This window comes from Monodelphis domestica, chromosome 3, assembly GCF_027887165.1.
Source record: "Monodelphis domestica isolate mMonDom1 chromosome 3, mMonDom1.pri, whole genome shotgun sequence".
NCBI classification, from domain to species: Eukaryota; Metazoa; Chordata; class Mammalia; order Didelphimorphia; family Didelphidae; genus Monodelphis; species Monodelphis domestica.
In genome coordinates, this window is record NC_077229.1 from 393,080,058 (window position 1) to 393,105,318 (window position 25,261).

The 25,261-nt window shown below is 39.8% G+C and overlaps 1 protein-coding gene and 1 long non-coding RNA gene across 2 annotated transcripts; one reads left to right on the forward strand and one right to left on the reverse strand.

Moving 5' to 3' along the window:
• Positions 1–3,119: 3,119 nt before the first annotated feature.
• Positions 3,120–9,753, reverse strand: IRX1 (iroquois homeobox 1). The gene is made up of 4 exons (XM_001363495.5): positions 9,042–9,753; positions 4,499–5,513; positions 3,986–4,058; positions 3,120–3,594 (listed from the first exon to the last, which is right to left on the reverse strand). The coding sequence occupies exons 1-4, from the start codon at positions 9,300–9,302 to the stop codon at positions 3,537–3,539; spliced, it is 1,407 nt and encodes a 468-aa protein (XP_001363532.1). The 5' UTR covers positions 9,303–9,753; the 3' UTR covers positions 3,120–3,536.
• Positions 9,736–23,978, forward strand: LOC103094546 (uncharacterized). Its single transcript, XR_001628595.2, has 6 exons — positions 9,736–11,305; positions 11,627–11,713; positions 15,995–16,131; positions 21,070–21,256; positions 22,848–22,964; positions 23,561–23,978. It is a non-coding gene; the product is annotated as an uncharacterized LOC103094546 (long non-coding RNA).
• The last annotated feature ends 1,283 nt before the right edge of the window (positions 23,979–25,261 follow it).

Consider the following 25,261-nt stretch of genomic DNA (forward strand, 5'->3'; position numbering starts at 1 on the left):
CTCACACACTGACTTTTCTGGGGTGAGGGGGTTCCTGTGAGGGAATTCATTTGCTAAAAATAGAACCCTTTATATGAACAAATAGAGCAACCTCAAATTCCAGGCTGCTAAATTCTTCCTGTTGTAAACACCTCCTTGAAGTACATTCTCATCGCAAGCTAAATCAGGCTGCATACATGCCCCACTTGCCTCAAACATGTTGCTTCAAAACCTCAGGCAGAGAAGATGGAAATGAATCAAAGTATAGGACATAAAAATAAAAGAAAGTAAAAAGCAGATAGGAGGACACTTAAGGTCCTACAGAAATTTGTAGACTGAATACAGATAGGAGAAATGTTGATTTCTCTTTCACTAGTATGCATTAATTAGTTTATCCCTGCTCCCCATGCTTCTTCTAGCCCTATGGAATCTTTAGAATTTCACTCTGGTAGATAAAAGAAAAACAAAATGTGATACTTTTTTGACCTGCAAAGTAGTATTTGTAGGTGATTGTCCGACGGATTCCTTTATAAAGGTTGATTGAGCTGTTTGGGGTGTGGAAAAGTACTATTCCTTTCATAAATGAATGATGCCATACTGCAAATTAGCCTTCAGTGGAACAGATAAAAACCATGAGACTTTGGACACAAATGAACAAGAACATCAGGGACGGAGTTTTATGCCCCTCTTTTATTAGCACGCGAAAATAGTTTAGTTACAAATCACTCCAGGACATCAATGACTCCATTCTCACTTCCTGCAGAGATCCCATCCTTCCCCTACATCTGAACTTAACCTACTCCTACAGAATTATCAGGTTCTGTCTCCAGCTCAGGACCTAAAGGATGAAATGGGACACTTTCGATCATAAAGTTTTAGGACTAAAGCTCTCCACGCCCCACAAACAACAGAAATACCCTGTCTTGGAGCCTGTACACATTTTCCCATGAGTGAGATGGGTCGTTCTTGGGGCAAGTCAATATTAGACACTTTTGTCAATGCTGCTATAAAATAACATAACTCTCTTGGAAGGGAAAAAAAAAAGAATAAAAGTCACATAGACTTCCTTTCTCTGCCTTTCATTCCTCTTCCACGCCCCCTCCCCTTCCAAACCTTTGATGAAGTCAAAGGATTCCCAGATTTCAACAGGAAGATAAACTTGCAGCGAGGTTTCCTATTCTACTTTAGGTCCACAGAGGGCGCTGCGAGCCTTTCCAAATGTATACGCTGCCACTCTTCCAAGTGCATCAGCGGCTACGCTCTCTTTTTCTGCAAACCCTTGCTCACTTTCAGGCACACCTTTAACGCCACACACAAACACACGAACTGCCTCTCTCCTACACACGCTTACTTTCAACAATTAAGGTCTCCTTTAAAGTGCCTCGTAATCCTTTTCCCTCCTCCCTCCACTCTTCGCCTTCCCATCCCCCATCCAGACCCTTTTCTTTTAAGCCAATTTGGCACCACTTTGTTTGCTTAGCCTCACAGAACAGCATTGTATGCTTTTAAAATGTAATCTTTCCTTTTAAACGAAAGATGCCAGTTTATGAACGCCATGTGGGCAGCAAAGGAAAATGAGGCGGGGGGGAGGGGAGCAGGGGGAGGAGGAGAGGGGGGGAGCGAAGAGAGCAAGAAAATCTGCAGAAATTGTACAGTTGTCCGGGCTCAGTCTTCTGAGTCTCTTAACCGCTAACGGGGAGCTATTTTATATGGTCAAGTTGCTAGCAGTTGGTAGCAGTTTCGATACTATGAAACTTTAAGTGCTCTCAGACTTTTCTTTCAAGACATCTTCTCCTTTTAAACTTTCAAACCGACCACTCGGAATAATAATTTATTTTATTAGAAATTGGAAAAGTTGGTTAGAAATTTGAATATTTGTGAGGTACATCCATGTGTAGTCTATCTTTCTATCTAAACATTGACAGCTAAAAAAACTGCACTTCTTTTGAGGAAAACTGGAGGGGGGTGTAAAAAATACAAAGCTGTTTAAATGCTTTGACAGGGTTTTTTTTTATTTTTTTAAGTTCTAGTTATTTTAAAAATCAATTCTCTCCACTCTGGAAAAGCGTCAGGGAAAAAAAAAAGTCTTTCTCTATTCAGTGATATTGTAGCTAAAATTTAAACCAGTAACCTTGATAGGGATTTTATTAATATTTTATTTGAAACTCTCGTCTTGTTTCCGACAAGTGCTCTTTTGAGGTCGGTTCACTTTGGACTGGGCGTCCCCACATTATTTCTTAATGACTTTCCCAGATGCTTCTTTCCATTTTCCACCATCAACAACCATCTGGTATCTTATTAGCACCTCAATGCTCATTTAGTGTTCTCATTTGGGAGGGTAGAAAAGGAAACATTCAAAAATATTAGGAGTTTTAACGGATTGTCTTTGGAAGATTAATGCCTATATAAACCATAGGCGTTTATAAGCTAGTTGCTTTTCCACCACCACCACCCTCCCCCATCTCTTTCTCATCACTTCAGAAACCTCCATAGCACCTCTTGACTTAAATCCTGAGAAAAGCTTGCTGGCAAATTTTATTCCTGCTGGCCTATTACTAGAGTTTAAAAGAGCCTTCCAATTCCTCAACGTTTAGCTTAACTAAATAACTAAAAAATACATTCAAAATACAATTTCATACTCCATTATTTTTCCACTCTGCCCACAAAGCGGACTAGCGCCACAATTCACTGTCGAGCCAACTAGTTATAAATTGATTTAGAAACCGAAGTTATAGTTTGGGGGCAGTGAGAGAAAATTCCTTTTTTCATTTTTCCCCCACTTAAAAAATCATTTTATAAAGTCTAGAAATCGAACTCACTTATACTGTGGGAAAGGAATGCACCAGAGAAATTTCTGTATTATAAGAGTTTAAAAGAACAACTTTAATCTGACAACAGAAAAACTGAACTCTTGGGGGGAAAGCTCATGTTTAAAATTCAAACTTCTATACTAGAAAATCCCCTGTTTGTTTCCTTCTCATGAAGCAGTATGTAGCAATAAGCCAAGCATATAGTTTGGCAACTTTTAAACTACAAGCACCTTAAGAATTCATCAAAGACTATAAAGAAAAATTAGAAGCTTTAAACGGGAATCCAAAAATCAGCTCTAGATTCTTCATCCACAAAATACATCAGAAGAGTTCATAATTTCATTTAGTTTATTAGACAAAAATATATGATTTAGACAAGTTTCGCTGACCCGCTATTTACAATCTGAAATCACTATATACAGAAAGGAAAAAAAAAAAACCACACACACATACATACAAACACATGGGGAACATTTACCAAAGAAATAATCGAAGAATGGTTAGAATAACACGATCTGAAATGGTACAAAGGAGAAGGGATTCAACTACGATATGGAAGAATCGCTTTTATGGATTTGCACCTTATTGCAAAAAGTGATTGATGGGAGTCGTTTATATCATTTCCATTTTTGTCCTTTACACCAGTCTCTGAAATATTTTTTATTCCTCCCTCGTATCCCCTCCCACTCCAACCCCTTTTCCTCCCCCCACCCCCCTCAAAAAAAAAAAAAAAAGCAAAACATGTAATCAAGCGGAAGGGAGAGCTGCTAAAATTCTCGGTGTTCCCTCTTGCTGAGCCAAAGAGCTGTAGGGGAAAAAATAAACGTAACAATTTGTGAGTAAAAAGACCAACTGAAAAATATTACCTCGGCTTGCAGGGCTATTAAAATAATTGGGAGGGGGGGACAAAAGCCCCCTTTTAAACAAGAGAAGGCACTGACAGAGCCTGCGAGTAACAGCAGCAGTAGCAGCAGCAGCAGCAATGCCCTTGAAGCTCCACTGTACTAAGTTTGCCCCCAAGTTACCAGTTCCCTAGAGTCCATTCCAAATGATTACGCCTTGATGGGGGCGGGCTACTGTAACGCGCTTTTGGCGCTATCTTTATGATTAGCTCTAATTATCCTCTGGATTCTCCCCTTCAATATTCTTTTTTCCCATCAGATTTAACATTACTTTAGGAAAATAAAACAACTCACTTGTCGCGGACAGGTTGAAAGGGTGATTTTAACTGCTGAGGAGGAGAGTCGGTCCTGGGTACATTTTCTCTTTCTAAGGGAAGGAAAACAGAAGCAGACCTTTTAAAAATTCCGAATGAGGAGCCCACACTTCCACAACCCCAGACAGAAACAGTTTTCAAGTCACTCTTCTCCCAGCTGAGGTAGTTGTTTCGACTCCCTCCCTTTTCCAAAACGGGTGGTTAGCTTAGATTATCCGGCTACATAGACTTTCCCCGAAATGTTTTAGGAAGCAACACAATACACAATGGCCCAGCAGGCTTTGTAAGCAAGCTAGAGTTGGCGTGCCTTGTCCCTTCTCAGATGAGGTCCCCAAATGGATTCCCTTAGGCCCCACAGAAGTATAGAAGTTGAATTTAAGAGAACCATGCCCCCCCCCCCCAACAAACAAACAAACAAAAAACCGGGAGGTCCCACCCTTGCTGGCGAAAGCTCAGGGTGGGAAATCAGTCAGTGACAATTTAGTTTGTTTACCTGTGTGTTTGGGACTGGTTCTTTCTGAGGCTTTGTCGCTACTGAGCGACCCCAGAGTGGCTGTGAGCACGGAAGGCGCTTGCTGGGCCTGGAGGTGGTGGTTGTGGTGTGCTGCGTGATGGTGATTTACTCCTAAGAAGGACCTAACATTCAAGAGAGAGCTCTGAGTGAGAAAAGCCCCATTTGTCCAGTTGTGAAATTTGCCAATTTGGCACGTGTAGAGTCCGTGGCTGGGCAGGAAAGCGGGGTGTTGGAGCTGTGGGGAAGTATGATTGACCTGGGAAGAAGGAGGGGGAGGAGGCGGAGAGGACTTCAGGGCGCCATCGGGGCTGGTGGCAGTCTCCGCCAGAGACCAGATCTTGGGTTTGTTGTGAGGTGGCCCCTGCAAATTGCTTTGTCCGCTAGGGCTCAAGATCCGTGTGCTACTGTCAGAGGCGTCTTTCGACAGAGACAGAGAGTCTTTGGGTTTAAGTCCTTCAGATCCGGACAAGGGCAATTCCTTCTCCTTGTCCAGACTATCTTCTTCATTGGCCCTGAGATTCTCAGACTTCTCCTCCTCCTCTTCATTGCTCTGTTCGCCATCGTTTTCGTCAATCTTGTCTATATCTATGCTTTCCAGGTCAATCTCCTCATCATCCTCTGTCTTCTCTGGGTCCCCTTCATTGTCGCTGCCGAAAAGGTTACCGTCCTCCTGGTCTTTGCTTCTTGCCCCCCAGGTCACTTTGTTTTCCTTCTTTAGCCTCCGACGGGCGTTGGCGAACCAGGTGGAGACCTGAGTGAGGGTCATTTTAGTAATGATGGCCAACATGATCTTCTCCCCTTTGGTGGGATAGGGATTCTTTCGATGCTCATTCAACCAGGCCTTCAAGGTACTGGTGCTTTCCCGAGTTGCGTTCTTAGGCCTCCCTGGGTCCCCATATTGGAATTGTCCATAAGGGTAATAGCCAGGAGCAGTGTGGGCTGCGAAGGTCGCAGGATGGACCCCTGGGTTGTCCTTAAGTTCGTACTGAGAACCCTGGGGTGACAGAGAGACAGAGACAGAGACAGAGAGAGAGAGAGAGAGAGAGAGAGAGAGAGAGAGGAGAGAGAGAGAGAGAGAGAGAGAGAGAGAGAGAGTCTATGAGTCTTCAATAAGTATATCCAGGTTGCAGTGCTTCCCTTCTCATAGGTTAGATTATCTAGGCTCAGTGAAACTCAATGTACCTTTAGGTCTAAGAAGCATTCAGTATATACCCTAAAGCAGTCCCATCCCCTACCCTACCACATCACCTCTCTACCGATCTCCAAAGTATTGGGGGAGGGGGAGGTAAAAAGCCCTGAGGTGTGCGTGTGTGAAGGAATCTTCTAAACAGGATATTTGATTAGAAGTGCTATCCTGAAGATCCTCCCCATTTTTAAGGTGGGAGAAAATACAATCATTGCACTCAGAATTTCCCTAAATTAACTGCAGCCTCATTTTCTATCCAACTATCTTCCTTTCCCTTCTCCCTCAGTATACCATCTTCCTACCAAACAAGGATAAAAGTACTTAATAAAAGATGAATTTTCAGTTTATCTTCAGCAAAAAAGAAGTGTCCTTAAATTATAAAAGTGAAATCATTTTTAATCAAGTAGCAAAATACATTAACAGTTCACACCCTCCCCCTCAACATTAATTTTACCCTGAGGGTGAAAAAACATAATGCATATCTTTTAAAATCCAGTCCAAATTTAAAAAAGAAAGTGTGTTCCTTTAGTTTTAAAGTAATCTTAATGGAATAGTTAACAAGTATTTAAATATGATCCTAGAGGGGACAGGTAATTTTGCATTGTAATCATTTACACATACTTTCCCAAGAAACAAAAAAAACAAAACAAAACAAAAATTCAACAAAATCCAACCCATAGACTTTTATATAAGCAAAAAGCCATTCAGTAAAATATTAACTTTTAAGAAAAGAGGAAGCCAACTTCAAAAAATGGAACCTAACTCAGTCTTGCTAGAAATGCTATTTGGTTACTTTATCTTTTAAGTTTGGCTTTGATCAGGAAGAGCAAACACAAACCGTTTGCAAGCTTTTAGAGGCCATGATTTATTTGCAATCAATATTCTTTTTATCATCAGTAGTAAAGCACAGCAAGTCAAATTATCCCATCAGGTGTTTTGGTAAATAACATTTTATCTTTCTAACAACCTCATTAGGCCTCATTATTACTGCAAATTGTCCAGACGTTCTCACACAACTTTATCCTCTGACTTCCAAATACCTGATAAAAAGCCCAGACATTGAATCAGGATATGAAGCAAACTTTCTGAAAAATGTGAAACATTGCAACACAAAACATATACAGACAGGCATTACATTGTTGTTAACAAGATTTTTATATTTAACCCCAAATATAATTATGTTGCCTTGATCTGTTCACCAGATTTGAAATAGAGCTGTACTGAATTACCCTACTACTCAATCCCTAAAGCATTTCCTTAAATGATATAAATTTGCATCAGGCCTTAATTTAGAAGGGAAAATTAATGACATTCATTCATTCACTCAACAAACATTTGTCAATTTAAAAATAACTGTATTAGTAAAAGAGGCATCTGGACTTTGGAAAAGTTGCAAAGAAAAGCATTTTTCAAAATGTTTGACAGAAACTTTAAGCAGAAAGCACCCTAAAAGACATTTCAGGGCTGCACTTCGTTTTTATTAAAATTTATTACAAGAGTGGAGCTTCAGGCATTTTCTTTATCCTCTGGCTGGGGTTATTTTAATATACTATCTCTGCCTCATTTTTTTCCCTGGGTTTTCTGTTGAAGACATTATTTGTCAATATTATAGTTTTCTATGGCAGCTTTTCTTCAAGGGAAAAAAGGTAGGTTTCCTGGGGGTTTGTTTGTTTTGTTCTTGTAATAAGAAATTTGAAAGGTAGTTTGGTTGTAAACGAACATTTTTAGCTTCATAACTTGATAGAATAATAGTTAAAGAAACCGAATTCTCAGTGGTGTCAATATGCACATATTTTCTTTCGACATTTTAAGAGCCTTTAGTTAACCTTCAGAAGTATTTTGAAAGAAAGTCAAATCTGGGAACAGCGGCAGTCTAAAATTCCTATCTATTATCCATTGGTCTAAGCATTTACAAGTAAGTATGCGCGCGCCCGCGTGCACACACACACACGCACAACCCAATCCATAAGTTTAAGCCATACCTAACTAGCCACCACAGAAAAGAAAATAGATTAGTTAGATAAGACGGGACTATTTCTCTTACCAAGAATTAAAGCAGGAGTTAAAATCCTAGCCTCTGCCCCCCCCCCCCCCCAATAATTTTAGAAAAGTTCTATTTATTATAGAACAAGTGACACTGTTTTTTTCTCCCTCACTAAGTAATACTGTATCAGTTGTCTTATGATTCAAATGAAAACTTAGGCAACTTAGGGAAGTCAAAGTAAACAAAGTTCAAGAGACAGAATAAATCATATTAATCCCAAATTCAAAAGCCTCTCAGGTTCGTAAAAACACCTGATTCAGCTTCTTACATGCTTAGAAGCTCTCCTAGTTTTCTCTCTATATATTTTATGAAGATTTTCGTCTGATAAAATCTAGTGTGACTAAGTTCACGTAAGATAATATCAGTTGTCTGAAAGGTGAGCAAAAGACGGTTGAGGTAAGAGAGAGACAGAAACGAGTCACACGCAGAAAGTAAACTTGAGGCAGAAGGGAAGAAATACAAGTGTTTGTAAACAGGAAGCGAGGCCGATAGGAAAAATAAAAACAAGAAGTTCTAGCTCAATTACCAAGAAGAAAACTGGAGCTTGGTCCCTTCTAGCCACAGCCCCCAGGAAGGATCGGTTGATCAGTCTCGAGTCCAGACCCAGACACCACTCCCCGATCCCTTTTAGAGATTCCCATCCCCCTCACTCGCTTTCCTATTCCTGCGCTTTGGGTGCCGGGAGCAGACAACCCTTCTCCACCCTGGCACCTCCAGCCTTTAACAAATCTCGCTTTCCTCTAGGGCTCTTCTGAGCCAGAAATGGAGACGGAATCTAATCGCATTGAGTGCGGGAGGTTACCTACTGCGACTCTTGATTCCCTCCCTCCCCCCCCCTTTACCCTTTGGCTGTTGCCTCGATCGCTCTGAACAATCTGCTAAGTGGGGTCCAAGCTGCAGCGACAACCTACGTACCCAAAAGCCAGTCACTTATTATCTTTCCTCTTGTAGTTCTCAACCCAACTCCAAATACAACACACACACACACACACACACACACACACACACACACACACACACACACACACACACACACCACCCTTTTCTTCTCTCCCCACTCCCCATCCCACCTCCCTTTCTTTCCTTTTGCACTCGGACAATCCCACTCCAAAAACCAAATGGCAAGGGGGGAAAAACAAAAAAAAAAAACGAAAAAGATAGAAAAAGGGGCAAGGACAAGAAAAGAAGTGAATGAAACCAGACGAAAGCTGCAAGTTGAGAGAGAGAGAGAGAGAGAGAGAGAGAGAGAGAGAGAGAGAGAGAGAGAGAGAGAGAGAGAGAGTTGGACTTACCATCTGGGAAAAAAGGCTGAGGTCGGCTGTGTAGGGCAAAAAGGCGCTGTAGTTGGGCGCGCTGTAGGGGCTGGCATACATGCCTAGCACAGAGGTGACAGCGGCTGAGCTGCTCCCGAGTTCCGCGCCCCCGGGCCGGCCCGAGGCGGCTGCGGCTGCTGCAGCGGCTGCGGCTGCGGCCAGGACCCCAGGCCGGTCGCTCCCGTACACAGCCTGGCTGGCGCTGAGATACTGCGGGTAGCCCAGTTGGGGGAAGGACATCTCCAAGGCGCAAACACAGCAGCGGCGGCGGCGACGGCGGAGGAGGCAGCAGAAGTCGAAGTATTAAAGGGGGAGGGGGGAGGGAGGGAGGGAAGGAGGAGGAAAGGGGAGGGGGACAAATAATAAAAGAGGGGGAGGGGGGAGGAGAAAAACCAACCAAGAAGGGGGGCAGCAATGGAGGGGGGAGAAAATAAGGGGGAAATGTGTTTTGATTTTGTAATAGAAATCAAATCTGGACGAGAGATTTGGAGAGATTTTTTTTTCTTTTTCGTTCTTATTCTTTCAGTCAAAAGGTCTATGTTGCGATCTATACGTGGAGGAGTGGACGGATTCAATGGGTGTCTTTCCTCAAATCTCGGCTCTTCTGTGCTCCTAAATCCCTTAGATGTGATCTGATCAACAATTGAGCTCCAACTGATGTGTCTGCCCTTAGGTCCTAGGCTGATCTTTCAGATACAATTTGAAGTTGATGCTTTGATTGGCATCCACTTGAGCTGCAAGCCCCGCCCCGGGCTCGCCTTCCCTCCTCCTCCTCCTTCCTCTCTCTCTCTCTCTCTCTCTCTCTCTCTCTCTCTCTCTCTCTCTCTCTCTCTCTCTCTCTCTCTCTCTCTCTCTCTCTCTCACTCTCTTTCTCTGTCTCTCTGTCTCTATCTCTGTCTCTGTCTCCCCCCTGTCCTTTTCTCACCCTCCCTTTTCTCTCCTTCCCCCCTCCCTCCTTTCTCCCTGGGTGAAACACGTGGTGTACAGCCCTGGCTGGGCCACTTTCCACTGTGTGTGTGTATCTAATGTTTAGCAATGGGCTCCTTTCAGAAAAGCCCCCACTGCTGTATGACAACCTGTCTACACGATTTTACAGCTGTCCAACATTGGGGTTTTGCTGTTTTGCAGCCTTAGTGTGTCCCCTTTAAACAAAAACAACTGTGCTGCTGTTTTTTCCACCTTTAACACTGAGTCCCCCTTGTCGTCGGTCGTCTCGAGAACAAATGAGTGGCCGTCGGAGGAAGAGAGGCTTTACAGCCTGGTGACTGGTAACAATTTGCCACCAAAAGAGAGAGAGAGAGAGAGAGAGAGAGAGAGAGAGAGAGAGAGAGAGAGAGAGGAGAGTTTTATTAAAGTCAAAATGCTTCTTATAAGCATTTCCCAGAAATCTTTAGTATACATAAATCTCGATCATCATGCCAATAAATTGATATCCCCTGACAATACCAGGGTGAAAATCGGCAGCATTTCCAATTTAGAACATTAATAACAGATAATCTTTCAAATAAACAAGTTGTAGTTTAGGATGTGGAAAATATCCTCAGTGAAGGTTTTTGGAATTGTCAAAACTTTGAAAGTTTCTGGAGTTTCTAATTCAAATTGAATACTTTTATGCTAAAAAATACATTTTGATCTATTATTTGTACAGAAAACAAATTTTCAACATAGGTTGAAACATTAGCTTGATTCCCTCCCCCTTTCTCCTGAATTCAACCAGTGAGGGAAAGTAGTTAGTTAAAGCTGGGCAATCATTTGTCACTTTAATTTTCGGTGTTCTAAAAGTGAACTTGTCTGTTGAGCCAAGTTTTGGAATTTTCAACATTAAGAGCTAGAACTCAGGAAGTCTGTCAGAAATCAGAAATCTCTCTCTCTCTCTCTCTCTCTCTCTCTCTCTCTCTCTCTCTCTCTCTCTCTCTCTCTCTCTCTCTCTCTCTGTGTGTGTGTGTGTGTGTCTGTCCCTCCCCTTCCCTCCTTTACTCCCTCTTCTCTTCCTTTCTCATTTTGCCTCCTCTAATATCCTCTCTTCTTCTTGCCTCTTTTCTTTCTGATTTTTTCGTCTACCCTTCTTTTCTCCATCCTATTTCTTTATTCTTCTCTCCTTTAAGTTATACACAGTCCTCTCCCCTCCCCCCTCCACTCTCTCGAGTTTCTTCCTCCTCCCCTTCCTCTTTTCTTTTTTGTCATCTCTCAAGTGAACTGAATAGATCAACCTTGACTTCATCAGAGAATCTACAGTTTGGGAGGTTTGCTCCAAATTGTTGACCGGGATCCAGGGAAATCTGGACAGTTTTTTTTTTTTAATTTAAATAATTCTCTGTGGCTCTGTCTCTGTCTCTGTCTGTCTGTTACTCTCTCCTCTTTCCATTCTCAGAACATTAAAAGTCCCGCCGGTTGTAGAAAGGACTATATTTGAGATCTGCGTTTTGTTTTTTTTTTGTTTGTTTGTTTGTTTTTTTGTCGAAAGGGAGGGGGAGATCCATGGTTTTGCTAATAACTGACCCGGGAAAGGGTCGGAGGAAGGAGAAACTACTTCATTTCGTAATTGTGACTTTCTTTTGATAAAGTTAAAGGGAGAAGAAAATCAACTGTATTCATCCCCATTCTGGTTTGACTGCTTCCTGGAATTCCTCACAACTGTCATACTTTCGTGCGTAAGTTTAAGTCGAAAACTCGTGGGATTCTGTATGGATGGTTTAACTATCTCTCCCCTTCCCCCCTCCCCCCGTTGTCCCCTTCCATCTCCGCTCCCCCAATCCAGTCTGGGAGTGTGCATACAGTACCCAAAATTTGAATTAATACCATGTGGTGCCCCAGGCCGTTCCTTCACCTGCACTAGTTTCTGGCAACTTGTACCAAGTTGCTCTTCTACCAAGGAGAGTAAGGAGTTCATCATCATTGGGGATCCAATCGCTCTCACAAGCACCAGAGCATCTTAGTCTATACTGCTTGTGCTATCGTGAGATGAGCCGAGATACACGGAAACGTAGTCTCCATTTACTTTATATTCTATCCTAAAATACGTATCAGGCTCACTGAATGCTTTCCTCAAAGGAGGCATACTAACTTTTAAGGCAGGACAAAATGCTCTTCAGTTTTTGAGTGTGCATTTTCTAATACACTCAATCCTTTACTGACAAGATTTGAATAACAAGACCTTGGTGTGAGTTTCAAGCGTCATGCTAATTTCCCAAACCTACTGTGAGCAGTTATATTTTAGAGACCTAGTAGCTTGTTCCAGCTTATTGGTGATTCCATGGTGAATAATTAAAGCACCCAATTCCTCCTCTCTGGCTGGAGGACATACACGGATCCACCGCCTGTAATTAGCAATAATAACGCCCATAATAGTAATTACTAATTACCAGTAGTATAATCGGGCTTTAATTTCTCTGATCTGAGGAGTGTCTTCTTCAGGCTTATGTTTGTTTTTCCCTAGCTCCAGCTAGTCTACTCCCTCCCCACTCCACTCTCTAGAAATCCCCTGAAACTGACACAAATTCTTTCTTGTAGTCGGAATAATTCCCAAGAAGGGAAGTAAACCTACACTACCCCCAATCCCATAAGAAAAGTCTCTACCCCACTCTCTTAATCACCAAAGACCTTTCTGTGGCACCTCTTTTTTCCCTTTACCGAAAAGAGAGGACTAGGATTAGTAAAAAGGAAGGTTCTTGAAAAATTAGAAATAGGTTTAGTAAACCGAAGTAAGTGTCCCATTATAAAATGATAGTAAATAAAGGTGAGGTAAACAACACACTCATTTTTTACACACAGGCGCTCACCCTTCCACCTCTTGCAATAACTATACAACACAGTGTGGAAATCCTAAAGATCCAGGTGGAACGTGGATCCAGAGAGAACACTCAATTTAAGGATTAGTCAAAAAGAATCTTATCCTTCCCTACCCATTTTCCCCCACCTGACCCATATACTCTGGACATTGCCTTACTCATCACTTCAGAATTCAGGTGGTTTTGTATTATTCGGCATTTTTAAATTGGGAGTGGGAGCAGGGCAAGCATCATCTTTATGACTGACAAACCAGCAACCAGAGGATATAGTCATTGGATTTTTTCTTCATTATTATTGTTATCAAAACCTAACAAGAACAACACTAACATTACCAGAAACAGTGATGTGATCCAAATGGAACCCAAAGCTCCACTCCACTATGTACCTTTTCTCCAGGTGTGCCTTTTCTCTTTTCTATTTGAAAAGTTCTTTACTGAACTTCAATTGCAGGCCAAACTGAAAATTGATCATTAGCTCAGTTGACAGAGGTGTGATGCCCAGGAAGACAGGACCAGTGGCCAATCTTTCCAAATACATTTAATTTTGTATCTATATGGAAAGACAACTCCGGCTTTTAGGATTGCTTCACTAAGAGATTGAATCTAAGATTAAATTAAGAAATGGTGTGGAAGATTTGGGGTTGTACCCTAACTTTATTATTTACCTCTTCCCTCTGCTTCCTCCCACCTGGATCTTGGGGTTTTAAAGGGTAACTGCATGTGGTCAAACCTGGGCAGCCAAAAAAATTGGACGGGAAAATTCAAGATCACTATCAAGTAGCTGAGACAGAGAGAGGGAGAAAAGAAAGATGAAAAATTAGGGCTTAGAAATATTGGAGACAGGCAATTTTCTCCCTCAGTTCAAAAAAAAAAAAGATGCAGGCGTATCTAAGAGCTATCCTTTCCTTCCAAATCTCCACGTGTCCCTTATTAAAGCAAAATACTTAATGGGAGTAAATTAGTTTACTCTACAAATGGACTAAAGTGGGTAGGTCAAAGAAAGTGAAATTCTGTAAAGGCATATAAAACTTTGCACCTCTGCCATGTTGTTGTTTTAAACTTTGGGTTTAAAATATAAAAAGAAAGGAAGAAAAAACAGAACAACACACACACACACACACCAACCAAAAACATTTTTGACATACTGTGTTTGCATAAGTCGAAATACCTCTGAACTTCAATCAGATACCTTTCTCCATCCCTTCACCCCCACCCCAAGAACAGGATACCAATTCATTAGCAAAACATTTTAACCACAAGAACAATTGGTAAAGGGGTACATTGAAAGAGCTGTGACCAGAATGAAGAACAGTCACCTTTTGACGGGAGAGCTCATGAACACAGAAATTCTAGGGGGGAAAAATGGACTACAGCTCTGGATTGTAGTGTGATTATACCTGATGTAATTATTTAAGATAAATTGTAAAGTATGTAAAATAAATTGACCCAAATGTCCTCTCTCCCATGATTCAAAGATCAGAGAACAGATAAATTCACTAAAAGCCCCCCAAAATCCATCCCCCAAAACAAAACAAAACCCACGATCCTCAGGAGATGTATAAGATTCATTTGTCCCATTTCTCAAGAATGTATCCATAGCCAAGAGGTTTTTTTTTTCTTTCTTCTTCTCCTCCTCCTCCTTTCTTCTCTTCTTTTCCCTTTCTTCTTTTCTCTCTTTTGGTTTTAAATTAACATATCGGTTTAGATAGAGGGCTGATAAGAAATGCAAATCCAGACATAGGGGTCGCTGCTTGGCCGAATTTTAACTAAAGGCTGGTTCTTCAGGAATTGACTAAAGGGTCTGAGTGAAGAGAGAGCCTGTGAGGCTCTAACACTGGCTCTACTAAAAATGAAGTCAATGATTTTGATCTGCTCCAGATGTCCTAAGAGTGGATATTGCAGTGCTGGGAATCGGCACCCAGCGTCTGAGGGCACTGACGGTAATCAGCAGAACATAGCAGCAAAGGGGGACTGGCAGTTGTGATAACCTGCTGGAAATGTGCAGGGCTGGAGATGGCAGTGATAAACCGTTGAAAATATCTTCAAATGGAGATGACAGAGATGTTGAAAGAAGTCACCTAACTATGGAGAGGATAAGATGCTTAGCAGAGCACAATTTGAGAATGGAGTTGACTTAGATATGTGTTGGGTTACAAGTCCTCATCGTGATTACTCTAAAGATACACAACTATATTTGTGCATGTTAAATGTGTATGTATATATGCCTACGTGCAAACTATGAATGTGGGGGCAACAAAGAAGGGAGAAAGAAGTGAAGGAGAAGAGGATCTGGGGGCTAGAAGATGAAATGTGGACAAAACAGATTAATACTTATTCGGATTAAGGTTTTTGTTGTTGTTTTTAATTTGTGAGGGGATGTTAAAATTTGTGGTAACTTTTCTCTTTTGCCTGTATAATGGTTCCTAACTAGTGTGTATGGTTAAAATAGCTTTTATAAAGATGTATTTCTCAAATTCTCTTAGTTCCTCCTCCTTAGTGAGAAAACAAATGACGGTGATCATTTGGTTAGCAGCTCAAGTTTTTCCCCTCATTTTATTTTTCGTTCAAGTTTGAGACTAAAATTAAATTACCACTTCCCTGAACTCCACTCCCTTCTTGATTAAAAAAAAAATCGTTGGAAATAATTCTCTGCTGATTTCTAAACTGGTGTGTCGTCAGTCTTTGATGTGGAAGTCTACACTAATTTGGGGAAAACCGCAGCTTCACTACCTCCCATTCCAAAGGCACAACTGTGTCCATTCATCTCAGGGAGGCATCGGTGCGGAGCTGAAGGCACTCATTTCATAGAGCCTAGATTATAAGGAGGTAGTGAGAGGCAGCTCAGTGTCAGTTGACTACATTTTCACAAGGAGTGTTATTATTTATGTTGGGGACGATTTTGATACTTTAACCTAGAAAATATTGGAGTCTCCAAGCCCCCTTCTTGGGAGTCTGGGAATGGCGCGCCTCCCCAGATGTTTTCTTCGGCCGGGGCCTTTTCTCTTCCCACCCCTGTCCGGAAAAGGCCCTTCTCTAGCCTGTGGGTTAGAGCTCCGAGCCTCTCGCTGCACTTCTCATCAACCCTGATTTATGAGCCTTGTTAAATACTCATTATTACTTTGCACCTTTTTTTTTTTTCAGCAGGGTCTGGAAAGCCACCCCACTTTGTGACAACAAGGCATGTGTCAAACAATTACAGGAGGAGGGGCAAGGTAGCTCTACTCAATGGCAAAGTATCCCCTCCCTTCTCCGTTCATTCCAGGGCTATCGGGACTTTGTGTGTGAGTACGGGTGTCTGTTCTCGTGTGTTTACGTGTATGATGTGTGTGTGTGTGCCTTTCCTTTGGGGCCAACTTCCAGTCTCCTTTATGTGTTGAAGGCAGCTACCACCCTCCCTGAAAACTACCCATCTGCTCTTCATGGCTTCTTCACAAATGTTCACTTAAACGGAGATGAGAAGACGTCCCAAGAAAACCTTCGAGATCTTCTAAGACTAAGTCAATTACTACATTTGCGTAGCTATAGAGAACTGCAAGTACCTGTGCCTGCAATACATGTATGCACAATGTATGCACTCCCTAGCCCGTGGAGGAAATAATCTTCGAAAAGGAAAACAAACAAACGAAATCGTAGCTAAACTTCACCAGCTGACGCAGAGTTTTATCAGAAAAGAGCAATCACACCTCAAGGCTCAATTGAAAAATAAAATAAAACCATCAGCATACATAGAAGAGCACCCCGCTCCCCTCCTCCTTCACTCCCCACCCCCCAATTTTTCCGATAGGTTGTTTTCCTAAACCACCTTTTTAGTCTTTTCTGTTGGGGATAGTCATTTTTAACAAATACAGAGCCAAGAGAAATTGACTACACAGAGCTCAACATTAAGAGCTACAGATCTCCTCACCCTTCTCTAAAGTGTATAAGGAAGTGAGGGGCATGTGTGTGAGACACACGTGTAAATATTTTATAAACCCATCCTTAATTAACAAAATCATTTCCATTATGTCTCCAATATGATCAACAGCAATTATGTGAGATTTTTAAGGTTTATAATTTTATGTCACCAGACTGTTGCTTGGGGGCAGAGGCACAATTGCTGTGCCAGCTGCAGTTGTATTTATTTGTTTTTCTACCTTGTTCCTGTAGGGCTGCATTATGCAGTTTTTAATTAGTTTGTGTTTGTATTTCACCCGTCCCAAATCAATGCCATCCTGGAGCAATGCAATGTAAATTCTTGCAGTACAGGTGTAGCTGCTAGCTCTGGAACACTAGGAAACTCATGTCTTACAAATGAAAGCAGTGAATGCCATTCAGCCAAACTGTCAGCTTTAAACAGCCAAGAGGAAGGAGATCAAAGCAGAGAGCAGGAACTTCTCCTCTCCAGATTAGAGTCTTTATGGTTTGAACTCTTAATGCTATTAAAGGGAACCAGGACATATAGCAAGCACATCATTGGTTACAAAGTTACTTTTAATTTCGCAAAAGTCCTTCCTCATTTTGGCCAATGTAAACCTTCAGAGCATTTCACCAGGCACTCTTCCCTTTGAGGCCTCATAGGGCACTCATCTGAAATTATGCATAACTAATACCTTCAGAGACCCTTTCTGTTAGCTCACATATTTATATAACTTATCGTCTTTTAGAAAGATAATTTTGATTTCCTCCTCCGTTCCACTAAGTCTTTTAATAGAACTCAGAGCAATAAAACCTGAAATTCTAGTATCTCTAGACATGAAAAGTCCCTTTATGTTGTGTTTGGTGTCTCTTCTTTCTTGAAATGACCTCTGTATGGTGGTGTATAAATCTATTATTCCAGGCACTGGGGAATTCTTTTAAAGCTTTCTTTTTTGTCAGGAATAAGAGATTGTTCATCTTTAACTAGGCCACATAGAAATTATGATTCAACGGCAGTGTATATTTAATTAGAGTAATCTCACTTGAATTTAATTACCTAATGAATTATTTGTTTAAAAGGTAAAAAGGCTTGTTTGCCAAGTACAGTGCAGCCCACTGATAAGAACTTATGTTATAAGAATATTTGAGTTTGAAAAAAAAGAAGCATTTTTATGGCTTCAGTTTTAACTCTTTGATTCTATAAATGTTTATTAGCAAAACTCAAACATAACCAAGGATATAATGATGTATAAAAGTAATAACATGGCAGGAAAGATTTTTTTTATATCCATTTTTCTCAAGTCTTGTATAGGTGAGTACATATTTTTCAGAAACTAATATTCTGTAACAATTTGGAGGAAAGTAGTCCTTCCCACTTTTGATTCATTTTACTTTTAACACAGTTTTTAGGAATGAGCCAGAGATTCTATTCATTAGATGAGTTTTATAGGATGATCACTAGAATGATCTAATATTAAAGAAAAAAATCCTAGGTCCTTTTAACAACCTAAACCACCTCATTAAGTCCTAAATTTCCTTTCTGTGCTCTCCCCTCACAGCTATCCTCTGTATTGCCATGTAAAGTAGATGTGTATAAGCTAAAGTCATATTGTGAAGCATTTTGATCATTATAAAAAATCATAGGAAAGAAAGAAGAAATTCTCCAACTGTTGACCTTGACCTCTAGTTTCTCAAGTCACTCAAATCTGCACTGCTTTCAAGATTTAAAAGGAATGATTTCTACACTATCAGTTCGGTGATACACCATAAGTGGCTTGTCTATAAGTAATGGCAGCTATTGGTTTATCTGATCCTACGTACATAGCTGGGGTCATTAAAAAAAAAAAAGAGTTCTTTCCGGCAAAAACACAAAGTTAACTGTAGTGCTTCCTAGCATGAGGTTGCTATAGTAATAGGCTATTTAGTTTAATTTCTTCTATAAGGATCTTGTATATGTGCTTGTGTATTGGAATTTAGGCTACAAGTTGAATATCTGGGACTAGAAAAAATAGGCCTATGAAGAACCACAATTCTGGGAGGGAAAGGAAGAAATGAAGAAAGGATGAACAGGAAAAGAGGCTTCTTTGGGTCTCAGTTGGGGGAATCATTGTCCAACAATTAGTTATAGAAAGGACAATTATTATAATATGAAAGTTAAATATGTTAAATAATTCATCTACTTGAAAAGGTAAAAATGGGTACTATCTTAAAATTAATGGAAATCATTTCTATCAATAATTAATTTTAGTTAGATATTTTGAAAATATTTGAAAATGCTATAGCAAACAAGCATAATCTTATTTTAACATAAATATCACATTATCATGAATATCACAGAAGTATCTTTCTTCTAGAGATCCTAATTTTAAATGAAAACATATTTTAAAACATATTTGTTCATGTAGGTCATATATTCTTGCAAATAACAACTGACAGTAGGAACAGGAAAGGATTTGAGATAATATTTTATAAATGATAATGCATTTCTCAGATCTGAATAAGTGCAAGAATGATTTCCTGGTGTATACTCTCAAAGGAAATGGTATGTGGAGAAAGGGGAAAAAAAGAGGAAAAGATTGAAATTGCACATTTCTGTTTTACCTCTTTCAAAAAATTCAAAATTTAAGACAGTGTTCTACCACCTATCACTTTATATCAGCAATAGAATATTGTATTCTGGGAAATAAAAATCTGCCCTCTCAAGGTTTCTTTTTTTAAAATAAGAAATATATATTTACTACTATACTAACATCATCCTGTACAGAATCTTTATTGTATATCATCTCAAAATATTAAGTTCCTAAGTAAAAAAAAATTACATATGCTTATATACTTTAAGTATTATTTGTAACTTCAAAATTATGATTCCATTTAAATATTGCAGAACAACAATTAAGCGTTAAGTTCTATTTTACTTCTTGCTAATATCAAAATAACTGATTTGCATAAAAATGACATCCAGTTGTACATGTAAGGTAAAATTTAGAATTTAACACTGAGAATAAAACCATTGTCCTAAGTTTGTGTGCTAGGGGTGTGTCTGTATGTGTGTGTGTGTGAGAGAGAGAGAGAGAGAGGGAGAGGGAGAGAGAGAGAGAGAGAGAGAGAGAGAGAGAGAGAGAGAGAGAGAGATGGGATTTTTGGAGGCATGAAGAGGGGCATGGAGAAGTCCGGCCCAAAAGACATATTCAATATTCATGAGAGTCTCATGTAGAGAGAAATCATCATTTTACGTTTATTTTCTCCTGAAAGTTCTTTGCTATCCTGCAGTTAGATCAAAGTTGGCCAGTCACAGGACACTAATCTCTAGGTTTAACAGAGGCTTCTGAGTTTTCTGGTCCCTACCCCAATACCTAGGTGATTTTGAGTTGCCACCAGCCCTTGATTTTGCTGGAGAAACCCAGAAAAATCTCAGATATCCTGAAGAGTAAAGCAGTCTTCATCTAAGAATCATGACTGGAATAGATATAACCTCAGCTATACCTCTGAGACCTGGGAACATTGATAAAATGAAGTATTTTAGAATTTCAGTTTGTCCTCATGGGCGAGAAAAGCTGTAGATACTTAGAAATTTCTTCTAGATTTTCATTTGTTTTAAAATGTTCTGGAGGGGTCTCCATCATTTTTTAATACCCATAGTACCTCCTCCAAGCAAATCAGAAATTCAGTTGAGAATGGAGAGATGTATCAAGGAGAGATCCAAAGACAATTCTGCAACAGAGTTTCCGACATCTTATTAATTCTATCAGATTCCCTCAGACTCTGGGGTTAAGACTAGGGAGACTGGTGTTTGTCTTAGTCAACTGAGTTACCCTCCCATATGGTTCATTCCCACTTATACACAAACCTGTTGTGTATTAGTTATTTTTCTTCAGTATAAGAAAGTTTTAATGTCCCTTGGCCATAGTTAAATGAGCAATAGATATTTGGATTTAGTGAGGACAGAGAAACAGAGAGAAGAAATGTTTCTTCTTTAATGATAACCAAAATTCTATCCCTGGAAGTAACACTATCACCTATTCTTCCAGTGAATCTTCCCTGGGCAAAATCCTTTTCTCACATTCTTTTCCTCTTTTTCAGTATTGGCCCCTAACTGCCAATGCCCTGGGCTTTTTTTCTCTTTTTTTGCTGCCCACTGAGAACCCAGGACATCCCACTTTGTGTCATGATTTGGAATCTTTTCTTATTCCTTTTTGCCTATTTAAACTTGCTTGGGATTGTGTTCTATTCCCTTAGGCCCTTCTAAAGCATGACTGAAAATTTATTCAATTAATTTGAGCTAAGGTATTAATGGCTAATAATGTCTTATTGCATTCCTTTTTCAGATATCATGTGCACTGGGAGACATTTAATGGAACCCTGTCCAAGAGAGAGAAACTATAAGTTCAAATCCAGGCTCCCCCATTTCCCATTTGAGTGAGTACAGGCAGAACACTTACCTTTCTGAATCTCAATCTCCTCATCTGTAATTTGGGGATAATACTTAACAATAATTAAGCAAATTGGTATGAGGTAAGTGCTTTTATTTATCACTATTTTATGGGGAGAGGCTATTATATTAATATGTCTTTATGAATGCCTTAAAACAAAACATTGAGCAAATTTAGGTATTTCAGGCTTAATGGTAAGGCAAGTAGGATAGCCTTGTTGGTGAACTTCAAGTCAAATGATATGGGAGACTTGTAGCTTTGACAATATGAAAGTTAAACTCAGTTGAAGAAATTTTATATCACTTTTGAAGCGTCTTGGCAATGCTGATGATTGTCCATTATTGGAAATTGATAAGAGATATTATTCTTTTCATTTAGAAAAGATGACATTAGAGGAAAATTGGTTTGTTCTTCCTAAGAGGATACATTATTAATAATGTAGCATAGAAGCTAAACAGGTATCACTAATCTTAGATCAAAGCTGCAGGACAGTTGTGCCTATCCCTCTGCTTCATCTGCCTTCATAATTTGCCCTGGGTTCATTGCTCTGGGGGTTGCTTGTCTTCTTCATAAAAGAACTAGACTCCCAATGTTTCAATTCCATCCTGACTTCAGAAATTTGTTCTGAAGGAACAAATCTAATTTTGTCTCTGGATTAAGGGGTCCTCTTCAGTGAAGGCAAGGACGATTTTTTTTTAAAGCTACCCACAATACAAACATGAAACAGGTAATTTTATTCTTACATAGAAAAGGGGAACAATCAGTAATAAAGACTAGAATGGCAAAGATAAGTCCTTGGGACATTTGCAAACAGATCTTTGAGAACTGTTCATCTCCAATGATCATGTCCTGATTAGCACCAAGTTCTCACACCTGGTAGTCTCTTTCAGAGAGCAACTCCATGCTTTTCTCAGCTAGCCTACCTCTACAGCTCTTGCTGACCCAGCTACTCTAGGGAACTACTATTCTCCTGATCGAACACCCAGGGCAGAGATGAGGCTAACTTCCTTTGGAAATATCACAAGGTCCTGCACCAAAAAGAAATAAGATACAAATAGAAGGCAGATCTTCAGGAGAGATGGGCCTCCCTAGGAGACCATGAGCTCACAGCTTCCACCTGAGGCACTGGAACTAAGTCATCTTTAAATTTCAAAGCCAGTGGTAAGAAGTGTGAGGGCCAGAGCATCTGCTTCCCTCTCCTCTCCCATTTAGTATTTTCACAGAATTCCAAAGAGCAGGCAATTTAAATGTTTTTTTTTTTTTTTTGTCACCACACAGTAGAGCTCCTGAGTCATCATGGCTGACAGGAAGCAATTAAATGATATCTGTCTCTGTTCTGAAGTTTATGTGTGGAAGTGGAAGGGTCCCTTCATTAAATTCACAAGGAAACAATCCCAGTTCATATATCCATTGAATACTTAATAAGACCACCCCATGATGGAGTGTCTCAAAGGGATGCTGCAATTAAATATATATATATATATGTATACATACATATATAACAATATGAACTTGGAATCAAAGGGACTTGGCATTTGTATCAAAGTTCAAAGTACGTTGGGGAAGGATAAAATTTTTGGGATCTCTCTGGTATAAATTTATCATCTTAATATTTTATTTAGTAGAATGAAATCTTGATTGACATATTATTTTTTAATTTGCACACTTTTCAGATATAGAAACTAAGATACTGGGAAATTAAATTTGGTCAGCACTACATAGCCTCCTAATAAAAGAAAATAGATTTAAATGCACATAATTCATAATCCTTTGCACTGAAACAAGTGTGGGTAAGTAAGAATATATTTCTCACCATGCATCATAGACTATTCCTCTAACGCAGTGGTTCTCAACCTTTCTAATGCCATGACCCCGCAATACGGTTCCTCATGTTGCCGTGACCCCAAATCAAAAAAATTATTTTGGTGGCTACTTTAAAACTGTAATTTTGCTATAGTTATGATTCGGAATGTAAATACGTGATATGCATTATGTATTCTCATTGCTACAAATTGAGAGGTTGAGAACCACTGCTCTAAGGTCATCATTTCTAACTGAGCCTAGTTCTTTCTCTGGCATGCTAGAGAGACAATAACTTGTTTTCTGTACTGTAACATGAACCTAGAAGATACCAAATAGAAGTTAAATACTAATATTTAAATTTTAGGTACACCTTTTCTAGAAAAGATCAGAGCATATTAAAGTTCTTAAACAGATAAACTCCTTCCCTTCCCATTTTGAGAAATTAAACAAAATGAAAGTAAGTCAGCCATGTAAATCAGAAGAGGCCCATAGCATCAGGTTCTATTAAAAAGGAGGCTTTAGGCAAAAAAGGGATTGTGATAAATATGTAAAATATAACTCCAGGAATTCTATGTTTCTCCAGCAGCTGTTTCTCACTGCCTCCAGATGCTTTGACATCATGCTGAGAGTGAACATGGCAAAGGATTGAGATCATTTTACAAGTTGAGGACTTCGTGACATTTCTGTTGGGCTTGGGGGAGTGGTTTGTCTAAGGTCACCTGGCCAACCAGTAATAAGCTCATGATTAGTCAGTCTAGTAATCTATTTGCTATACCAGTGGTTCTTAAGACTTGTCAATCCCTTGATATAACACCTTTTTGGACTTCTGTTTTGTGTTGACAAAAGAAGCTGTTGCATTGCAACAAGAAGTTACCATGCTTAACCTTTGGCAAAGTGAGTCAAGTGATTAATACTCCCTAACTCTTACTTCTTCATCTCTGTGAAATGTGGTGCTCCTCTTCATAACAGAAATACACATATGCATGTGCACACATACTTGATTTTGTTTAGTTGTATCTGACTCTTTTTTTACCACATTTTGGGTTTTCTTGGCAAACACATTGGAATGCTATATCATTTCCTTCTTCAGCTCATTTCACAAATGAGAAGTTGAGGCAAATAGGGCAAAGTGACTTCCTGGGGACACACAGCTAGTAAGTGTCTGAGGTCAGATTTGAACTCAGGAAGATGAAATTTCCTCACCCCAGGCTCAGTGATTTATCCATTGATCTAGCTACCTACCTCCTCACCTCCCCACACACACTACTAAAAATCATGAAATAACTGGGTTTAGTTCTGAAAGAGCTCTCAGAGGTCATTTAATCCAACCTCTTTATGCGACAAATGAGGTAACAAGATGAGAGAATTTGTGTTTTGCCTAAAATCACATGCCTTTGGTGTACTTTAAGTCAAAAACGTATTGAGGGCAAACAGTTGATCAATCCTTCGTGGGAATGAGATATGGCTCTCTGTGGGTGTCACTAACACAAAACATGAGGGCTCTGTGAGGAAAGATGGTGGGCACAGGGATTCCGTGTTTGTGAATTTGCACATAAAAGGTCTTGTTTTTGCAGAGCTATCCAGGGTTTCCAATCTCTCAGTCTTTTCTTGGGACTCTGCAACATTTTAATTGCTGAGAAGGTCAGGTGCTAATGCTAATCTCCACTGGTAGATTTTCACAGTGAGTGCCTGGGACATTTTGATTGAATGAGAGGGTAAAGGGGAGCTGGTTCAGCTGGTGGTTGGTCCCATAGTTGTTAATACATAGCACAAAAATTGAGAGAAGAAGTGGAGAAGGGAAGTCACATGACCAGATTTGAACTCTTGAAGATGTCCTCCTGATTCCAACACCAATGCTCGATCTGCTATGTCACATAGCTCTCCTCTTACATACTAAGCCCCTTCATAAAATTCAGAAATATAATAGTCATATATGCCCACATGTGTTTGTGCATAGGCAAAGACACATAAACATAAAATATATTTTCACATAGATAGATGGGTTCAAACTTTTCTGTCCTTACTAATGATCTTCCATATAGAGGTATATTTTTATAGATATATCATCTACACATTATAAGAATTCATGCCTCATTAATAATCACTAATTTGGGCCATAGTTTTGCATTCCAATTCCTCTCTCCTCTTCATTCCACAATGCTTCCATGACCTCTCTTCCTTAAAGCTTATGTTTCAAGAGTCTTCATCATTATTTGGCACCCTCCCTTCATATCACAGAAGAATCTAAAAGTCTAACTAAGAGAGTAGAGATTGTGCTCATGAT